This window comes from Thunnus maccoyii, chromosome 18, assembly GCF_910596095.1.
Source record: "Thunnus maccoyii chromosome 18, fThuMac1.1, whole genome shotgun sequence".
NCBI lineage: Eukaryota > Metazoa > Chordata > Actinopteri > Scombriformes > Scombridae > Thunnus > Thunnus maccoyii.
The window spans coordinates 7,559,039-7,577,666 of record NC_056550.1 but is presented as its reverse complement, the minus strand read 5'-3'; the positions used below and the strand labels follow the sequence as shown (position 1 = coordinate 7,577,666).

The 18,628-nt window shown below is 40.9% G+C and overlaps 2 protein-coding genes across 6 annotated transcripts; one reads left to right on the top strand and one right to left on the bottom strand.

The window, feature by feature from the left end:
* Positions 1–14: 14 nt before the first annotated feature.
* LOC121883595 (epithelial membrane protein 2-like) lies at positions 15–11,086 on the bottom strand. 3 transcript variants are annotated; one of them, XM_042391932.1, is made up of 5 exons: positions 10,682–11,086; positions 3,498–3,585; positions 2,660–2,768; positions 1,590–1,730; positions 15–1,444 (listed from the first exon to the last, which is right to left on the bottom strand). In XM_042391932.1, the coding sequence occupies exons 2-5, from the start codon at positions 3,573–3,575 to the stop codon at positions 1,284–1,286; spliced, it is 489 nt and encodes a 162-aa protein (XP_042247866.1). In that variant the 5' UTR covers positions 3,576–3,585; positions 10,682–11,086; the 3' UTR covers positions 15–1,283. The 3 variants fall into 3 exon arrangements, with proteins under 3 accessions (XP_042247866.1, XP_042247865.1, XP_042247864.1); XM_042391931.1 differs by lacking the exon at positions 10,682–11,086 and adding an exon at positions 5,294–5,958 and having other exon boundaries at positions 3,498–3,580; XM_042391930.1 differs by lacking the exon at positions 10,682–11,086 and adding an exon at positions 5,294–5,956.
* Positions 11,087–12,383: 1,297 nt separating this feature from the next.
* Positions 12,384–18,590, top strand: LOC121884825. 3 transcript variants are annotated; one of them, XM_042393845.1, is made up of 8 exons: positions 12,384–12,875; positions 13,653–13,808; positions 14,053–14,171; positions 14,545–14,716; positions 14,825–14,943; positions 15,855–17,667; positions 18,078–18,147; positions 18,538–18,590. In XM_042393845.1, exons 1-7 carry the CDS (start codon positions 12,440–12,442, stop codon positions 18,122–18,124), a joined length of 2,862 nt encoding a protein of 953 aa, XP_042249779.1. In that variant the 5' UTR covers positions 12,384–12,439; the 3' UTR covers positions 18,125–18,147; positions 18,538–18,590. The 3 variants fall into 3 exon arrangements, with proteins under 3 accessions (XP_042249779.1, XP_042249778.1, XP_042249777.1); XM_042393844.1 differs by having other exon boundaries at positions 12,384–12,950; positions 14,545–14,662; XM_042393843.1 differs by having other exon boundaries at positions 12,385–12,950.
* Positions 18,591–18,628: the final 38 nt, after the last annotated feature.

Here is an 18,628-nt window from a genome sequence, read left to right as displayed (position 1 = left end):
AAAAACTTCAATAATTAGTTTAAAATCAAGTTTTAATATTGTAAAAATCATTGTCATCCATGATGAGTAATAACATTGGCAAAAATAAAACAGCATTAGACATACAAAGCATATTTACACGTCATATCTCAGGCTTTATGAGTCAAGACAGCTTCCTTTCTGTCACAGCATATGACGACGGTGCTGGTTTGACAAAGACTGAAAGTATATGAAAGGTTGTGAGGGTGAGTTATATTATGTATTTCATACATACTAGGTGAGTGTAACTCAAAATGGTCATCACTGAAATTTATTTTAATTCTTACTACTTTAGGTTTTAATCACTCTGATCTATTTAAAAAACTATCATTGAAATAATGTTCCTGGGCTGAGAGCCATTGTACTGTATATAGTAAATGATTTGGTATTGTATTTTTACACTAATCTTCCTAATCTCAAATAATTACAAAACAAACTCAACTGTATTTTATTATTAATTTTAAACTTTGTATCATTGCATAGTCTTATCATTAGATTACACACAAATCTGCAAAAATGTCACATATGAATAAATTTTTTAGATGTTTAAGACTTCATTGATGTAATCACATTGTGGTTACACTCTGTTTCATTAGTGACATGTAACATAAAGTAAGACCAGAGCTGGTATGAGAAATAAAGTTGATGAACTAACAATAAAATAATGAAAAACTAAAATAATAAACTCGCCCCTTTTTATCCAACATATCCTCATATCTAGATGTAAATATACAATACAAAAAAATAAAGACCACAGATTTTACTCTTCAATCTGCTTCTGTTATAAGTCAGAACTATTGATAGATCTTAATTTATTGTGGCATCTTTCAAGCATTACGGCATTTTTTTGTCCCGTTAATGACAAAAATATTCTTTATCCTTAGATGCCTTCTGGAAGTCCAACCCAAACTCTGAGTTGAAAGTAACATTCCACTCAAATACAGCTGTGATTTATTGAGCTTGCCCTTTACCGCAGAAATAACCAAGACACTCCACAAAATGTGAAACTCTGACTGTCTGACAGCAGCAGACTCAATTAAACACCAATATGTATTTGAGAGGATCAACAGGGCTGCTATATCTATAGCTGAATATACTCTAGCAGCTCAAATCTGATTTCACTGATATCAAAAACAGACAAATATAAACACTAACCCCTCTGGAATCTGCCACATATCACTTGGTAACTAAAACCAGATTTTCACTGAAAAGAGTAGATCCAGCCAAAGATTTTGGGCTGGTTTGAGCTAGCTCTAGTGTTCTTCTCATGCAGTCTTCTTGCGTAGCACAAAGTAAATGATGGAGGAAATGAACGTGAAGGCAAAAGAGATCCACGCCAGGACGAAGCTGTGACCATACCAGCCAAACTGCTCATTGATGTGGAAGCGGTCTGTGTAGATGGAGGCTGCGATCATGATGCAAAGACCTGGAGTGAAGAAAACATGGACATCAGTGAGGGCAGTAGGTGATTTAAAAAGAGAGCAATGAAAATTAGTGAAGATACATATCAAAAAACAAAGAAAGAACTGTCAGGATAACAAATCAAAATTAGGTAGATAAAAAATACTCACAGGCAAGGAACTGAAAGATGCCAGTGATGGTGAACCTCTGTCCTTTCTCCAGGGTGAAGAGCTGAGCCACAAACACAAAGATGCCCAGGATGGAGAATATACAAGCTAGCACTGAGCTGGCCTGCACTGCCTGGAGGTAATCTGCAGGGGGAGCCAGAGAGAGAGTAACACAATGAAAATGCTGTGTAATTGGGGGGTACCCTAAATATGTGCAAAACATCATAGTGACACACCCAGGAAACACTAATGTTTCAGTGAGACCAAACCAAACATCTGGTTAGGCAGTTGCAATGCTGAATGGCAGGAATGTTGCGTTCAAACGCCCCAAATGTTCTAGGATTTTAAAACATGCCCATTATAAAACTGCTTTTTGTATGTTTTGAAGTCCCAAGTTTGAAATACCCATCACTATTGCCATACCTATAACTATACCCGTCACTATACATCACAATACTAAAGTCTCAGGAGGTGAACATCAAAATCTTTACTATCAGTTTTGCTTTACATTTGTGTGTGTGTGTGTTTTATAGCAGCTTTGAGCTATACTGGTCTTTATTTTGCAATGAAAAAAAACAAAAATATTTGGATCACTGCAAAGCCTGCTGCATTAATTTTTGCCATTATGAGTCCCAGATTAATTTACTTTAATGTTCTGGTAGGACACACTATGAAATGAGACTGCCACTACATGTTTGTGTAGGATAACACTTGACTTCAAAAAAAAGATCTGTAAGTCAAGCTGTAAGTCTTTAATGAATGGCAATTATTTCAGGCACAGGTCTAGAATAAAGAAAGTACAAAGAATGCTAAGATACTGTGTGGCAGAAAATCAAAGACATGTAGGGAAACGTTTGATTTTGCTGGATGCCTGCAGGAGATTTGAATCTTATGCGTTGATCATTTTCTGAACTGACATGTGAGACAATTTGCACACCTGGGATAATCACTCCTTCACTTCCTGAAATTCATTCAGTTTTATTGTGACGTAAATACGACTTTGAGTGTTGTATCGATGAAAACAGGTTGTGCCTCCTCTACAACTTGGCAGGATTGACGTGTGTGTGGCTTACCTTGTGGGTAGTGTGAGCCTGTGGGGAGATCAGTGTAGTTCCACGCCCCGTTCATGTATGTCCACCGGCCCCAAATATCGGTGGCCATGTCATTAGTCATCCACCAAGCCTGCGGAGGAAGGCAGACAGACATAGTTTTACATTTCAAATCATGTTGCAACTTTCTTGCAGTGGCTGCATAAATATGGACGAATCAATGAATCAATACTAGAGCGGAGAGAAAGTGGGAGTAGGAGTAAACACAGCTGCAGAGCCAGAGTGTGTATTCTCCCTGTGCTCTGAAATGTATTTGAGGGAAGCTGCAAGCAAAGGGACGACTGTGAGAAATGCACATCCGCCCGTCACTGTGGCATTCCACAAGTCTTACTCAGGTATGCGACACTCACTACAACACAGGCAAGAATCTCACAAATGTATGTGTGCATGTACTATATGTGTAGGTGCACCAGCTGACTGACACCTTGCCTGCAATTTAAATGCACACACACAGATGTACTCAGTGGCACCTCGTGACCACACGGTGGCCGGCCCATCTGTCACCCAGAAATGTCAACAATGTGGCCCTGAGAAGAACAGTGGACCATTGACAGAGAAGGAATGAAGACCTTGAGTGATGAAAGAGATATGAGCAGCTGATCACTCATCAGTCTTGACTCAGTCTCTGTCATGATAAACATGTGCATAACTCTTCGGTGCTGTCATTTAACACTCAAACTAGGGAGGACATTAAGGATTATGATGGGCCAATTACGCCTTGAGGCTGTAAGGAGGCAATGTAGCCGTGTATATTTGTGTGTGTGTGTGTGCGCGCGTGAAATTCTATCACACTCATACTTACATTGTCAATGGTTGCCACCAGAAGGAGGATGATGCTTATGATGTGAAGGACAAAGATGCCAGCGAGGAGAATCAGCATGATGACTGTACTGGAGAGAGACACAGAGGCACAATGAGAAAACTTGTTACACCACTTTCCGCCCTTTATTATGCAGGATGACTATAACTGGAGGGGCCGCTCAGTTCCAACCAAAAAGAACACAAACACTGAATAGACAGTTAAAGAATCAAATACGACCTACAACTAATGCTCCACACTTCCTGCCTGGTTTATCTGGCCATTAATGACAGCTCCAAACCTGCACCGACACACACACACACACACACACACCTTCATAAACACATTCAAAATCTGGCACCAACTCAGGGCGTGGCTTCACAACTTCTAATTACTTTTGAGTTATAGCACTGCCACTGAAATGCGTGTGAATGAGAGTGCGAGATGATGTTTGTATCGAGAATCAGAGAGGAGACAAATGCGGAGGTGTTGCTGTGTGTTTGTGGAGGCAGAGATCAGTAAACAAAATCCATTTATCCCTAAGCAAACAGATACTGTTGGTAATGAGAGGAAGAGAGCGTGAAGGAGGGAAGTTCACGGCAGGCAGATAAGTTTGGGCTTGTCTGTGTGCCTCCAACAAACCCGCCACTCCTTAAAATAACTGTAGAGAATACCTGCTATTCTCCCGCCTATAGCTGGCCCACGCCTGATCCCGCTAGTTTGAATTACTACACTCAATCACACACTTTGACCCAAAACTACTTAGGCGTAATTAAAAAAACTCTTTCTTCCACTGCTCTTTAGGCTTCATAACTGTAACTGCAATTCTCCTACTTCAGTAGTCCCACTACAGGTTGCTCTGCCCTGAGATATCATTTTTTATACTTTTATACTTGTATGTGAATTATCTTTGGCTGTATCCAGTATGGACGCTGCACTGGGTGTGAACAGAGGAAGACATCTGGAATGTGCTGGTTCTCTTCACGGTAAAGGAGTGGTCAAGGGCTGGACCAGCTCCCTCTCCTTCACACGCAACCACACACATATACAGACACGGAGTGCCGGGCGCTGATACACGTGTCCACGCCTGACACTTTGATACTACTACCACTCCACACCTTTCTGCTTCAAACAGAGACAATGAAATGAAAGAATTAACTTGTAAATATTTGCTATGTGTAATTTCTACCTGAAGCACTAAGAGCACAAATACAGAGAGAGTTAGTCTCCTACCAGATGACAAAACTTTAATGAACAACTTCTGGGGTGGAAAACAAATAAATAAACCAGTGATAGAAGTTAAATGTTAAGCAGCTTTAATTTAACACACACTTGTGGAATACTTTGAAAAAAATGTCTTCCAAAAGTGTGTCTCTCCTAAAAACAAGACGAGTCAACTGTTTCCGCTGGGTATCTAAAATTTTTCCATTACACAAAATGGATTACATGTGGTTGAGGCTCTGATGGGGAAAGAAAGTCGTCCTGTGCTTTTGCAAAATTAAACATTCAAACTTATAACTTCAGTACAAGTGCTGCAACAACCAAACACATCTGAAAAGCAGCCACCCCTGACCAGTAATGGAGTTAAAACAGTGTAATTCAATAGCAAAGTTACTTGTGAAGAGGAACAGGTAAGTGAGAGGTACATACACACACCTGTCTTTACTGTTCTTAAATTAAAACAATATACTAAAGCAAAACTCCTATTCAAATACCACATTTCAAACATTTTGAAGTGGCTATAGAGAACTAATAAATACTGAGGGATTCAAAAAGCAGATGAAGAATCTTTGACTTACTGTTTGATGGCTGTCTGTCTCTTCAAGTCTAATTCCTGCTGCTGTCTAGGATACAAATTTCAGACTCAGAGTCTAAATGCACAAACACTAGAATCTACTCGTCCGCCCACTTTTACCCTGCCCTCTTTTTAAGTCCACACCCCTGAACCTCTTGCTTCCTTTATCACATAATCTGTTCCTCACTTTCTGTCTCCCCTCCTACTCTACCCACTGCTTTGTCTCCCTGTCCCTCCCTCTTCTTTCTTCCTGCCTACTTTACACACATCCAAAGGCAAACCAGCCACATTTCAACTTTTGTGGGGCGGTGTCTCATGCATTTGTCACTCAGCTGATGGTGGTGATTTTCTCCCAGAGGACAGCGAATGACTCACTGATGTTTGAGGGGGGAACTCCCATAACATTGCGCATTGACAATGATTCTACGCATGTTACCATGGCGACAGACTGCAGCCTGGGCCAAATCACAATCACATCGTTGCTGTTCTCTATATATAAACAAACAGTCAAACACAGGCGCAGAAACGTGTGGTGTTTCTTCCTGATCCGCCGCCCTCTCTCTTTTCCCGCTTTTGTTTCTGAGGAAGGAGTTTCAGGATGAAGGAATGTTGTTGGTTGCGATGGAAAAGAGGTGGGGGCAAATGAGTGCAAGTCATAGCTTGAGTGTGAAAGAAGGAGGGAAAAAGAAGGAGGGAGGAAGATATAGAGAGGCATGAAGGTGGTGAGAGGAGAATTTTATTGGGGGGGGGGGGGGGGGGTGTTGAAGACATTTCACAGTGCTGCAAGTTCATTAATTACCATCATTGTTTCCTTGCTGCTGGTGATTGACATAGTCTTAATGATCCCACTGACTCACAGTCATCTGCCTCTTTAACAAATCACATGAGGTACAGCCACATTCACTTAGTTTGAGGGGGAATCTCAGACTTTTGCTAGTATCACTTCACATAATAGCAGAAAAAACACATAATAACATTTGCTTCTTAGTCATAGAGCTCATTGATGCCAGAATGTGATGAAATTCAACTGACAAGCTGAGCAAATGTCACAGCCTCATTGCTAACCAGATCTAATAGTCCAAAAATGTCCCTTACAGTACAAGACACGCTGAGGGGAGAAGCTGATTTTTATCTAAATACTGTTATTGTCAAAGAACTAGGTCAAAGAGCGGTGTCTTACATCAGCTTCAAATATGAGGATCTTTGTATGTTTTTTAACTACATTTGACACAGTTATATTTTTACGATGTGGTTTGATTTTAAGACTGTTGTGATGGTTTTGGGGAAGGGCAAATGTTAACTTTAAAAAAAAATAAATCTATTTTTTGGTATTCAGTAATGATATTTAAAAAAAGAATTCAGGCAGGAAATTCAGTAAATAGTAGACAAGTAGATAGAGACAGAAAAAAATACTCTGGGTGCGGACTGGAAGACTGACGTCACTGGTTTGCTTCTGGTGAGTATATAAATATCTTGATACGCCAACAGAAGTCTGACTCAAAGGCGGCGGAGTACCTGGTCAGTATCATGTCAGCCTCCCTCAGCCTCAGGTATGAGCCAGTAAGGTAATAACAGCCTTCAGAAATAATTTACCTGCCAATACAGTGACCTCATATAGGAGCCTGCTTGAGTTTAGAGCAAGGCTACTCGTGTGGCTACATTCTACTGAGGTCATGAGGTTCCACACACACACACGTACAAAAACACTATCGTCTAACATCTTCCCTGGGAATGAAACAAAGGCACTTCTACTTTGAGAAGTGAAAGAAAAGAAAAACAGTGTGTATTTTAATATGGTTGTCATGGAAAATAACCTTTTTCATATGTAGACAAAGGGACTCCGAGAGCTGGGATGATAAACATAGCCAGTGCTGAAGTGTTGAACTAAACCGATGCCTCTGCCATGGTAACACTTCAGGTTTCTACAACTTATGCACATCACTTATTTCCATGACAACACTATCAAACTCCATGGAAGCCACAGAAAATATGCCACTCATCTTATCATTTAAGAAGGCTGACATGAATGAGCCATTTACGTTCAACAGTCTGAATTCTGGATGTCACACCATGATTACACTGTTTAACATCCTAAATGTCCCGCCCAGGCACCATGGGAAAGAATGTCGGCGCATTGAAATTTGGTTTGGAATAATAAGGTTTAATCTCTGTAAAACCCGCACATCTAGCCAAAAATCTGTCACCAATGCAAACAGCTCCACCTGACTACTCCCTCCATGCATGTAAGGACAGAGCATGTGCTCATATCTTGACCTAGGTTAATGTACAATTTGGCTTGAAATTAAAAAAAACAATAATAAAATCTGCAACTACAGCTCCCTGTGAGATGCGATCTGATATAAAGATGATACGGAGTGCAGAAAAACAGAAGCGAGAGCCAGATACTGAGGAAAAAAAACAGGCGAGAATATGAAATGTGGTTGAACCTGATTCTGTCCTGGGCGTGTTGATCCCACCTTGCACATGAGATGAGCCAAGGTTTGTACTGTCGTGATACGGCACTCCCTCCAGCCGTTCCACATGTGTGCACCAGCAGTTACTCACTGAAACCAGTATGCATGCTACTATTTTTTGCCACTCAAGTTATGCAAGAATCAAGCAGTTCTTGGTATATTTTCAAGAGAGGAAATGCCATGAGTCATGCATCAGTCAGCTATCATTTTTTTAAGAGTAAAAACGTAGTGGGTGTTGACCGTGCCACTGTCTACCCGGTGTATGTAGCAGGGGGCGGGGCAGTGGCTCAGCCACAACACGTTTTTTAGCTCCAAACACAAGTCGACAAATCACATGCCCGCGGAACTACTGAAGAAAACCAACGGGATGGCTTGCTCAACAATCAGCCCTTTGTCATGCTGCCTTTACTGATCAGTACTGGAAAAACCAGAGTCATAAAGGATCACTTGGAACAGTTGCAATATTGTCTGAGATGCCAATTGTTGTGTGCACAAGTATTAATAATGATACTTTCTCAGGGTTGGTTGGTTCAGAGTGGTTCTATTAGTTCCAGTGTGGAGTTTAGTGTACACTTTGGGATCATTAAACAGCTGAATGCAATTGCTATTCAACAATCACTGAAATACACAGAACTGAACTATACACGTTGACATTTTACATTGCGGAAAATGAGTCATGTGGCCTGTCATGAGGATAATTCCAGTAATTTAGCAATTCAAACATCTTGGACAAGCACTCCGCTATTATAGATTACTCGTCGCATCTTCGGTCTTAAAACCTTGGCACTGTGGAGTCCTGCATTCTTAATTAAAGGTTGTTAAAGCTAGCAATGTTAGACATTGATCTCTTTGACATGTGTTAAATTGCCCTGAAAAAGAGAATCAATGCTCGAAATAAGAATTTGAAGCCAATGGACAAACAAGCCCTGTAGCACTATTTTTGGTTGAGTAATGTCAAAATCCCTTAATGAAGGTGTTATTGTGAGGGAGTATTTCAACACGACTGTGGGAAACAAAGCCAGCAGAGCGGTGCCTACGTGCCAGGGGAGTCAGCCTGACCACAGCCAAGTCACTGCTGCTTTACACAATAGTAAAGTTCTCTGTCTGTGGTTGACGGTCTCACTCCGCTCATTCCTTCTCCGTCTTACACAATGTTGCACCCTGCCCTGAGATTTCTAAATTCCCATTATAAAAACAGCCCGAGTGTATATTTACAGGATTTGCCGGGGTAATATCAAAGACTTTGGATGTGTATGTTCTTTTGACTGAGGCAGAGCAAACACAAAGGCCGGGTGTCAGGAGCTTTGTGTTGGAAATCTCTCCTCACCCTGGGCTGTTGACTAAATGGAAAAGTCGACCATCGCCCTCGTCCTTGCTTCTGAGTGTCACCGGGCTGGTTTTGATGATAAGCTACAGCATAGGCATGTCAGCAAAGGAGTGACACACACACATCCTATCTGTATCCAAAAGTAGTGACACATGAGCCCAAACTCTGGAGACAATGGGACACGAACACATATTGTACATGTGTACTGCATACTTATCATCTTCCAAGGAAGGAAACATTGGCACACATGCTAGAGAAGAGTTTCCTTCCCCTTTTTTTCTCTCTGTTTCTCAGGATTGATCATCAGATCATCAGTTTCATTTTCCAGAAATGGTCACCTCCTCAGTGTGTGTCCATGTTGTGGCCTTCAGCAGTACAATAACTCAGCCTCACTCCATCAGTAAGAAAATGCACAGCAACGAAGGACATTTCTTTTAACATGCATATATGAAGGTTCAATTTGGTGTTGTCTTTATGATTTTTGTTGTTTGAAAAAATGCATCAGTTATATGGTACAGTATGTGTACATTATACAGGATTATTTATGACCTAAAATAGAATATCCTGCTTACTGTGAATAGATGTTCAGAGGAGAGGAGAGGAGAGGAGAGGAGAGGAGAGGAGAGGAGAGGAGAGGAGAGGAGAGGAGAGAAGAGAAGAGAAGAGAAGAGAAGAGAAGAGAAGAGAAGAGAAGAGAAGAGAAGAGAGCAAACAACCATGTAGGAGACAGACAGAGGTAAACTTGACTGAAGGGGCAATCAAAATCAAATTAAGACATCAAAGAGTATGCTAAACATGTAGCTAAGAGAATTTGGCATCTCTCTAAGCATTTGCATGTGCCCTATTGGCCGCCTGCCTGTGGTTTGAATGAAAATAAGAAAGGAGCAGCTTCAGGAGTCTATTATGAGCCAGACATGGTGGATATTGTACAGTAGATGGGAGCCACTGTACTCTTTGAAGACAGCTTCCAGAGGGGGTGAACATTGTATTGTGTCAGTTGCGGTGCCCCAGCCACCGTTTACATTCAATAAAAAAAGAATTCCTCATATTTAGTCGAGCCAACCTGTTTCCATGGTTACTGGCCAGGGGTTTTCATTCTTGATTCACTTCCTCACCCTGAGTGGTCTTTTTGTGGACCTTGCGCTCCCCCCCCCCCCGCCCCTTTGCTGACATTTCTACACTTAACTCCAGTTTCTCCTCACGTGATTTCTTCTCCTCTTTGGGAACATTTGTGCCCCTCCTGTTTCCTGCTTAGTGCCACCCCTGCGTTTATGCCGCCCCCACATAGCCTCGCTCTCTCAATGAAATCCAGACATGCATACTGTACTGTACTCTCGCTCTGAGTCTAAAGAAAACAACTCCTGGCTGTAGCTAGGCAACTCCAAATGAGTCATCCCATTGCCGCGCCCATCATCAACTGATCACCCCCCCCATCCACCACACACACACACACACACACACACACACACACACACACACACACACACACACACACACAGATTGAGAGCCGCCTTTATAAAGTGTAGTTATTCAAATCATTCAAACTGTGCGACTGCGTGCTTCATCTGATCCCTCACCACATTCTTCTCACCTGGCGTTGAGGTTGAGGTGGAAAGGCAGCCTTGATAAGCGAACTACTGTGAGAAAACCTCCAGGCTGTCCTCAGTTGATAACATCATGACCACAACGTGATGACTGATCACAGCTTGGCAGAGTCACTAACTGTCAGATGGTGGAGTTGGCAGCAGACCAACAGTTATCTTTTTTCTAAAATGTTTGGTCACAGTAGTGCAAACAATATATTTGAACCATTTTTTCCCTCATTAACAGGTGGAACATCTACAGCTCGTTAAACCTATATTATATACATATATGTTTTATGTTCAGAACAGATGGCAGTCATTTGGGAAGAACATAAGCAACACAAAATTAATTTCAGTAAAGTCTAAAAAACTAAACAATGAAATGCAAATGAATGTAAATGATATACAGGAGTTAGGCAGTAAATGAATCATCCAACATGACTTATGACTTATTTCTGTCAATCAGATGATAGGTTCAGGCAGAGAGGAGATTATTTAAAAAGAGGGCAAAGGTCAAATCCTTTTCTCACAGAGAGACAGACAGCCAGACAACCAACTAGATGTATGGATGGATAGATACATAGACAGATAGATAGACAGATAGACAGATAGGTAGATAGATAAATAGATAGACAGATAGATAGATGATAGATTTGGGGCATTACTAATTGATAGGTCTTCATGAACCCATCAGTTAAGGGCTACCTCATCAACACAATAACGTCCAATTGCTGACTTAGTGCAATGCAGCGCCACCCTCTAGTGGACAGAAAAGGTTGTGTTAAAGATTTTTTTAAATCATTTTTCGGCATCATTATGTAGCCCATGTTATTCAGAGCAGCAGCAGCAGCACATCACTTCTATTCCTTAAATGCACCTCGTATCTCTTTCAGCCTACACTATAATTTGCAGTTGTTCTCATGTCCTTTACCTCAGTACCAGAACAAGAATGTAAAAATACTGCATTAGAAGTCACAAAAGTCCTTTCAAAATTTCACTCAAGTACATAAGTATTCAGCAAGAATGTCAGCAAAGTGTAGTTATAGTAACAAAAGTAAACATACTCAAAATGGGCCCCATGTATTATTATAAATTACATTACTAGAATTGATTAATACTGATGTATGAAAGCATATGTGAAATTGGTAGTTTGTAGTTTAGTGGAGTGGTTCACAGCCTGGGGTCTGGCCCCCTACAAAGTATCAAAAAATAAATCTGAGAGGTCATGAGATGATTAATGGACCTAAGAAAGAAGAAAAAAAATGTTCTGCTACACAAATTTATATTCATTTTTTGCTTTTTTTGTGAAATATTGAATTATTTGTTTACAATTACCTAAATGAAACCATCTGAGAAGTTTGGAAGGGAAATGTCTCTAACTCCTCATAGACATACAAAACCAGAATTTCTTCTCTTTCTTGACCGTCTTTTTAATGCAGAATCTTAACCTAAAAGGTTACTAGTATCTATGTGTCAAGTAAATACAGTGTAGTAAAAAGTACAGTATTTCTCCCGAAATGTAGTGTAGTAGGCAAGAATTATGTAGCACAAAATGGAAAAATGTTTCAAAAAGAAAAAAATACATATGAAACGTGTTGGGAAGTCTGCAACAGTTGTAATAATAATCCACTATCTACACTATATGTGCCATCTGGCTAATTAGGACCAATTAGTGAGCAGGTGTGCTGCCAGGAAGTCTACAAAAGTACTGCTGCTGTTCACTCTGTCCCAGTGTTTTGGTGCACAGAGAGAAACGCGTATTGGCGATGCATTTGAAACAAAAAGGATACTACTTAGGTGTATTTCTCATTTACACCATCATAACAATAACTTTACCTTCAGTGGGTTGGTGTGAGCCTACTACTTATTCCTCCCAACCAAACTCTCATCCGGCTCCTCATAATGACAGGAACAGCGATTTAACGACTCATCCCTTCAACCGAGAGGACAGAAAGCGGCAACACCTGGACTCAGGAAGGCAGGGAGAAGAGTCCAGAACATCACGAGTGTTTGACAACTTCAAAAACAGGGACAGGATACAGTCTGACCAGAGACTCAGACACAGAATGGCGTCTTCTTCAAGTGACAAAAGCTTAAAAAACCTTAACAAACCGAAGCAAACCGAGGTGGAGCGGATGTATTCTTCACTGAACCCCCCAAGTGAAAACTGTGGCGCAGGAAAAATTAAGCACGTAATCAACGGCAAGTTTTACATAAATGGTCAACTTGAAACTAACGTCCCTCATGTGGGCTACCAATCAGATTCTGCCTTTCCAGGTAAGGCAGAGGCTTTCCCCTGAATGTCTGTCTATGGAAGTTGTATTGTTTAGTAGCATATTTTGCATATTTGTTATAGTAAATTAGCATATGTATGTTTATTTAACAGCCAAGTGTGGAACTGAAAACATGGTGCTGCTGTAGAGAACAGAGTCGTGTCATTAAGCCCTGACACATGAGGCTGCCATGTCATTAAGCAGAAAATTGAATGGCTTATTAACAAATATGGCTTCCAGCACTAAAACATTATTATGTGGGCCTCCAAACAATGATGCATTGTGCTAAGGTAAGTATTTTAAAGCTGACAGTGTATACAGTCCTAGTGTAGCTGCAAGCACCAGTCTATACAGTGTTACCTACAAGGAGTGCCATATATTTTAATGTCAGTTCTCTCCAATTGGATACATAATTGAGCACATATCCTGTGTTTCAGAAATGTTGTCTTCTGATGAATTCCCTTTTTTTACAAAAAAAATTTATCAGGCAGGAAGAGATGTATTATGTTATGTTTTTACTAATTCATTAGTGAGCCACATCACAAATTCCAGTCACAGTATGATGGAAAATATTTATTTTTCTGAATCTGAAATTAAAGTAGTAGCAGTCAATGGCTCCTCCGCTGAGAGACCCTGGCAGTACAATATACAGATATCGTAAGGCTGTGTCCTCTGTTGTGAACAGAGTCTTGTTTTTGTTTACCAGTCCAGGCTCATAAAGGCCGGGCGTGGATCAGAGGTCAGCGGCTTAGTGGCTCAGAGGAGAGCTGGCAGAAGCTGCAGCCTGTGGTGGAGTGTGGAGACGACACCATGACCCTCACTGTCAGGAGGAGACGAGCTGTACAGCTATGGCTGGACCGAGGTGAGACTACAGCTTCTCCCAGGTTTACATTGTGATTCACAAAGACTCCAGCTTTGTCTGGGATAGTGACATTGAAGGAATACTAGACGGGTATAGTCGGAACTGGTGTCTAAAGTTTCCTTTCGTAGACGGTTGTCTTTATGTAGAATTACATTAACCAGTGTCTTTATGTAAATTTGTTTATCACGCCCTTGCTCATAAGAGTGAAATTAAGGTTTTGTATTGGTGTGTATTTGTGTCTTAGTGAATGAGTCATCCGTGCCCCTGTCCCAGCTGCCACCTCAGTGTGGCTACTCTGTCCAGTCTACATGGAGAGACCTCAGTCTGATGGCTCAATACGATGCCTGCCATGTCACACAAGAGGTGTGGGATCCATAGAATACTGTATGTTTAGTATATCAAATGTACAGATCTGATAATCATTGCAGACTTCAAACAACTAGCTACTATTGGTACAGCATATCTGCACATTTTGAGTGTCTAAGTTATGGAAAAAAATATACTTTTTCTGATGATGATGTGTCTGATTTCAAATCCTACTGAAGGCTTTTTGCAGATCTGAGTCAGACAACTGAAGTTAGGGACTTTCATGGATGGTTGACTCATGTTTTTAATTTTCTCCTTTAAATGCTGAAAGCTTCCTTCTTATTCATTGTCATCTGTATTGGATATAAAAATATTTTTAGCCAAAAGAAGTAAAATAATAAAATGTTATTTTTAAAACATGTTTGCTCAGCATGACAGCTATGTGTTGCCTCTGCTGTGGAGGGGAACTCCAGTCAAGATGTCGTGCCCAGTCACTCACATCCAGCCTCAGGATGCAGGCCCATCCTCACTCTGCTGCTCCCCGTATGGTATGTCTGTCAAAGTGCAGGGTCTGTCTGCTACAGAGGAGCTAAAGGTAAAAGGTAAACGCCAAAGGTTTAAACAAAATAAAAATGCAAATTTCAAATATTTATGACCTCTCTATAATTTTCCTCACTTGAAAATAATCGTTTTCTCCTGTTCCCCTGCAGTCAGAGGAGAATGGACCCCCCTGGTAATGCTGGCTCAGCAGTGTGGCTACACTTTGAATAGACAAGATGGAGAGATTTTAATCACTGCTCCATTCATTACATGTGGCATCACAGTAAAGGTAATTTAAATACAAGTTTATATTAATGAGACAAAGGTGGATTTAGATTATCCTGCTCTAAGATATTAAAATTACCTTTTCAATATGTGAAATTGCACAGAAATTGGGTTTTTATGGCCCCTTTAGTGAATTAATCCTAATATTTGTAGGTGGTTGAAAGATTGTGGCTCAATAGCAATGGCTCACTCAGCAATGACTTTACCAGATGTCTACAAGCTTTGTTTCTATTTATGTGCATTTGAGACTATTTGATGGAGAAATGAACCAAGTCAAATACATACAATACATTTCTAATAGGAAATGGTCAAAATATCTTTAAGAAAACCATCACCTGTGAACTAAATACAACTATTAATGAAATGCCCAAAATAAAATAAATTAACTAAATTATCAATCACCAAAACTAAATGCCTGAAAACAACAAATGTGAGTTTAAAATATTTGAATTACAAAACACAAGATATATTATAATTTTTATATAACTACTAAATCAACTGTAAAAAAAATTTAAAAAGTGAAAATTATTTAGTCATGCAATTGCATCTAAAAAAAAAAAGCATCAACACATTATAGGTGTAACTTGGCCTCATAAGGAAGTTTAACTGTGACCAGTGTTGAAATGACAGAGTCAAAGCAGAAAGGATAAAGACACCGTCTCCAACCACCCATAGTGGACAGAGGTTCCCCCAACAACTGTCCATGTTTACAGAGTGTATGAAATGACCCTCACACTATTTCTAAGCCCTGACCTCAGTTGCCAAATATGGGCAATATTTGCAACTAATATATCCATGCATTTTTGCAACATGTCTAAATATTAAGTTCAGATAGAGTTGTCTCCAGTCCTAAACAGAACTTCACGTATGTGATTTTTCTATACAGCCTCAAAGAAAATCTTTGATCTTTTTCAGGATGGAAAACACACACTTTCTCTTCAAGTAGGAGAAAAGATGTTCACACTGGCCTGTCCTGTCTCTCCCCCTGAAGAACTCCCATTAACCCATCAGCCTCTGGTCGACAGCCGTCATCATCTAACCAGTGGGCCAATGGAGCCTATGCCAGAAACCCTGGGGCCTTTTCCGTGGGCTCCACCTTTCTACCTGGCCCCGCCTTACTATCCCCATCCTACATATCATCACAGGTATCCTGGTCCTGGTGTACACGATGCAAATAACCCTCCTACTTCCACATCCTCAGCTCCTGACCCAACGTTTAGTCCACAGCCTACCCCTCCTGTTGATTCCCAGCCCGACTATCAAGACTACTACTCCCGAGGGATTCCTGTGATGGAGTCATATAAACACTTTGATGTCCGCAGTTCTCTGTTATCTACAAAGGAAATGGATGATTCAAGTAGGGCGTATTCAGATCTTTACAATCTCTCTGAGAAGCGCAGCGCCATAGATGCAGGCTTTCAGATGCAAGTTGAAGCCCCTTCTCTCCAGCCCCCAAGCCATGCCTTCAATCCATACTACCACTACTACCATCACCCCAAAATCCCTCTTCCTGGCCCACCTGAAGACCCCGATCCAGGCCCCGAGGTTCCTTCAGAACTGTCTTTAACTAATTCTAATAACCCTGAATCACCAGTGTTGCCCCCCAACTTCCAGCAGTCTGAGGCTCTCGGCAGAGTTAACTCAGACCAGTCCCTTCAGCCTGTTCCTGAGGCTGCCTCTCCTCCTTACATCCCTCCAACTCCTAAATTCTATCATACAAGCCCTGCCCCTCATGCACCTCATCCCCCACAGCCATATCCATACCACTACCTCTATTACTTTCCACATATTGCTAGGGGCGAGGCCAAAAAATTGTCTCCTCTCAGTCCTAACACTGCTGCAAAACCAAATTTGTCTGATCATCATAACACCAAGTGGAAGACTTCTCTTTATCCACTTCCTCACTCATCAGTACTTCCAGTTCATGACAAATATGACTTGAAGGCCTACACAGAGCAGCCAAGCTCAGACGAAGTGATTAACCTTCAAAAACATATGTTGCATCCACTTCTATCTGAAGATGATGATGATGATGATGTAAAAGAGGAGCTGGATGACAAAAAGAGACAGTCTGTATCTGTGACTCCTGCAGTTCAACCTCCCCTGCCAGACCCTGTGGCAGTTCCTCTTCATGAACATCCCTCTCCCCCGACTCCATCGTCCAATCATAATCCTCCTCCATACCTATACTACTACCACCCTTATCATGGCTACTATCAGCTGTATTATAGACCTGAGAGTTTACTCAGCGCTGACAACCGTGTGTCTCCAACCTCATCTAAAGAAGCTTTAGACCCTCTGCTTCCAGCATCTTCCTCTCCACCACAGCATCCATCATATTGCAAACATCCTCCATCACAACAGACCACTACTCAGCCCACAGAATCAATGTATGACGATCCAAATGGCCTTGTATATCCTGACTACTATTATTACCACCTGTACTACCAGCCTAAAGTGTCTGTAGACAACCAGGATCCTGGAGAAAGCATGAACTTTGAAAAAGAAACCACAAAATCAGAATCTCAGCTTCCTTCAGACTCTGGCTACAGCAGCATAGATTGGCAGGCTCATGCTGCTGAGATGGGATATCCCAGCATCCCTCAGCCACTGTACATTCCCTTTCATATCCCCTATTTCCATTATATCACTCAGCAACATTCAAATGATCCCTATGAGCATCCTGACGGGGAAGAAGCAGAACACAGGCAAGATGATGAAAGGAGAGGTAAATTATAGACATTCCAGCAGCTATAAAAATGTATTTGATGTTTCAGTAGCCTGTAGGAGTGTCTCACTGAGCTAAAAAAAATATTGTTTATTATGTTTTAATGTTGCTTTGGGTTTTGTTCAGATGTATCCATAGTCATATCATTCTGAGTGAGCTGAAGTAGAGAATGCAAATAAGTAGCAGTGTTGGTGTCTTGACTTCAGATCACCACAAGGGGGCAGAACAGTATTCAGTCCTGATATGCTAAAAGTCTGGCATCTGTTTCTGACTGTAACCAGACACTTGTATGGTGACTAAATGTAGAAAAGGATTATTGTAACTATGTGGTAAAGCCATTTCAATGTTGTTCCTGTTTTTTTGTTTTGTTTTGGTTTTTTTTTGTTTTTTGTTTTCCTCTCTCCCCTCAGATCTACTTTTTGTGCCTGACAGAAATGTGCTCTGCTGCATACAGTGACTGCACTGTAGGCTGCATCAACAGTAAGATCAACACATAAGATATAATCATGAAACAGAGGAGTGGTTCAGTAGTTTGAGGTTTAAAAGCGTCTTCATAATGAAAGCAGGGCCCTTGACCTTACAAACAGCCACAACCTTGACTCTGCATTAGCTATACGCATGCCACACAAATGAATTCCTTTCAATACCCTGAATGCATTACATGGTGAAGTCATTATATTGGACTTTGTGTTGCATGATTACATAGAGGGTGATGCTAACAGTCTATAACACAATAAGCCATAAATTCAACACAAATATCACTACAAATGGGTGAAAACATGACAATCTATGGGTAAAATGTGATTTATCAGCTTGAGCCTCCTCAGAGGTGTTGGTGAAAACCACATTAACTTCTTTTCTTCTTCATAGGTCCCAACAGTGACACGTGAGCAATGAAATAAAGCTACTTTTACACAACTGCACTCTTTGTTTTGTAATTTTATGGAAATGACAAGTCCAC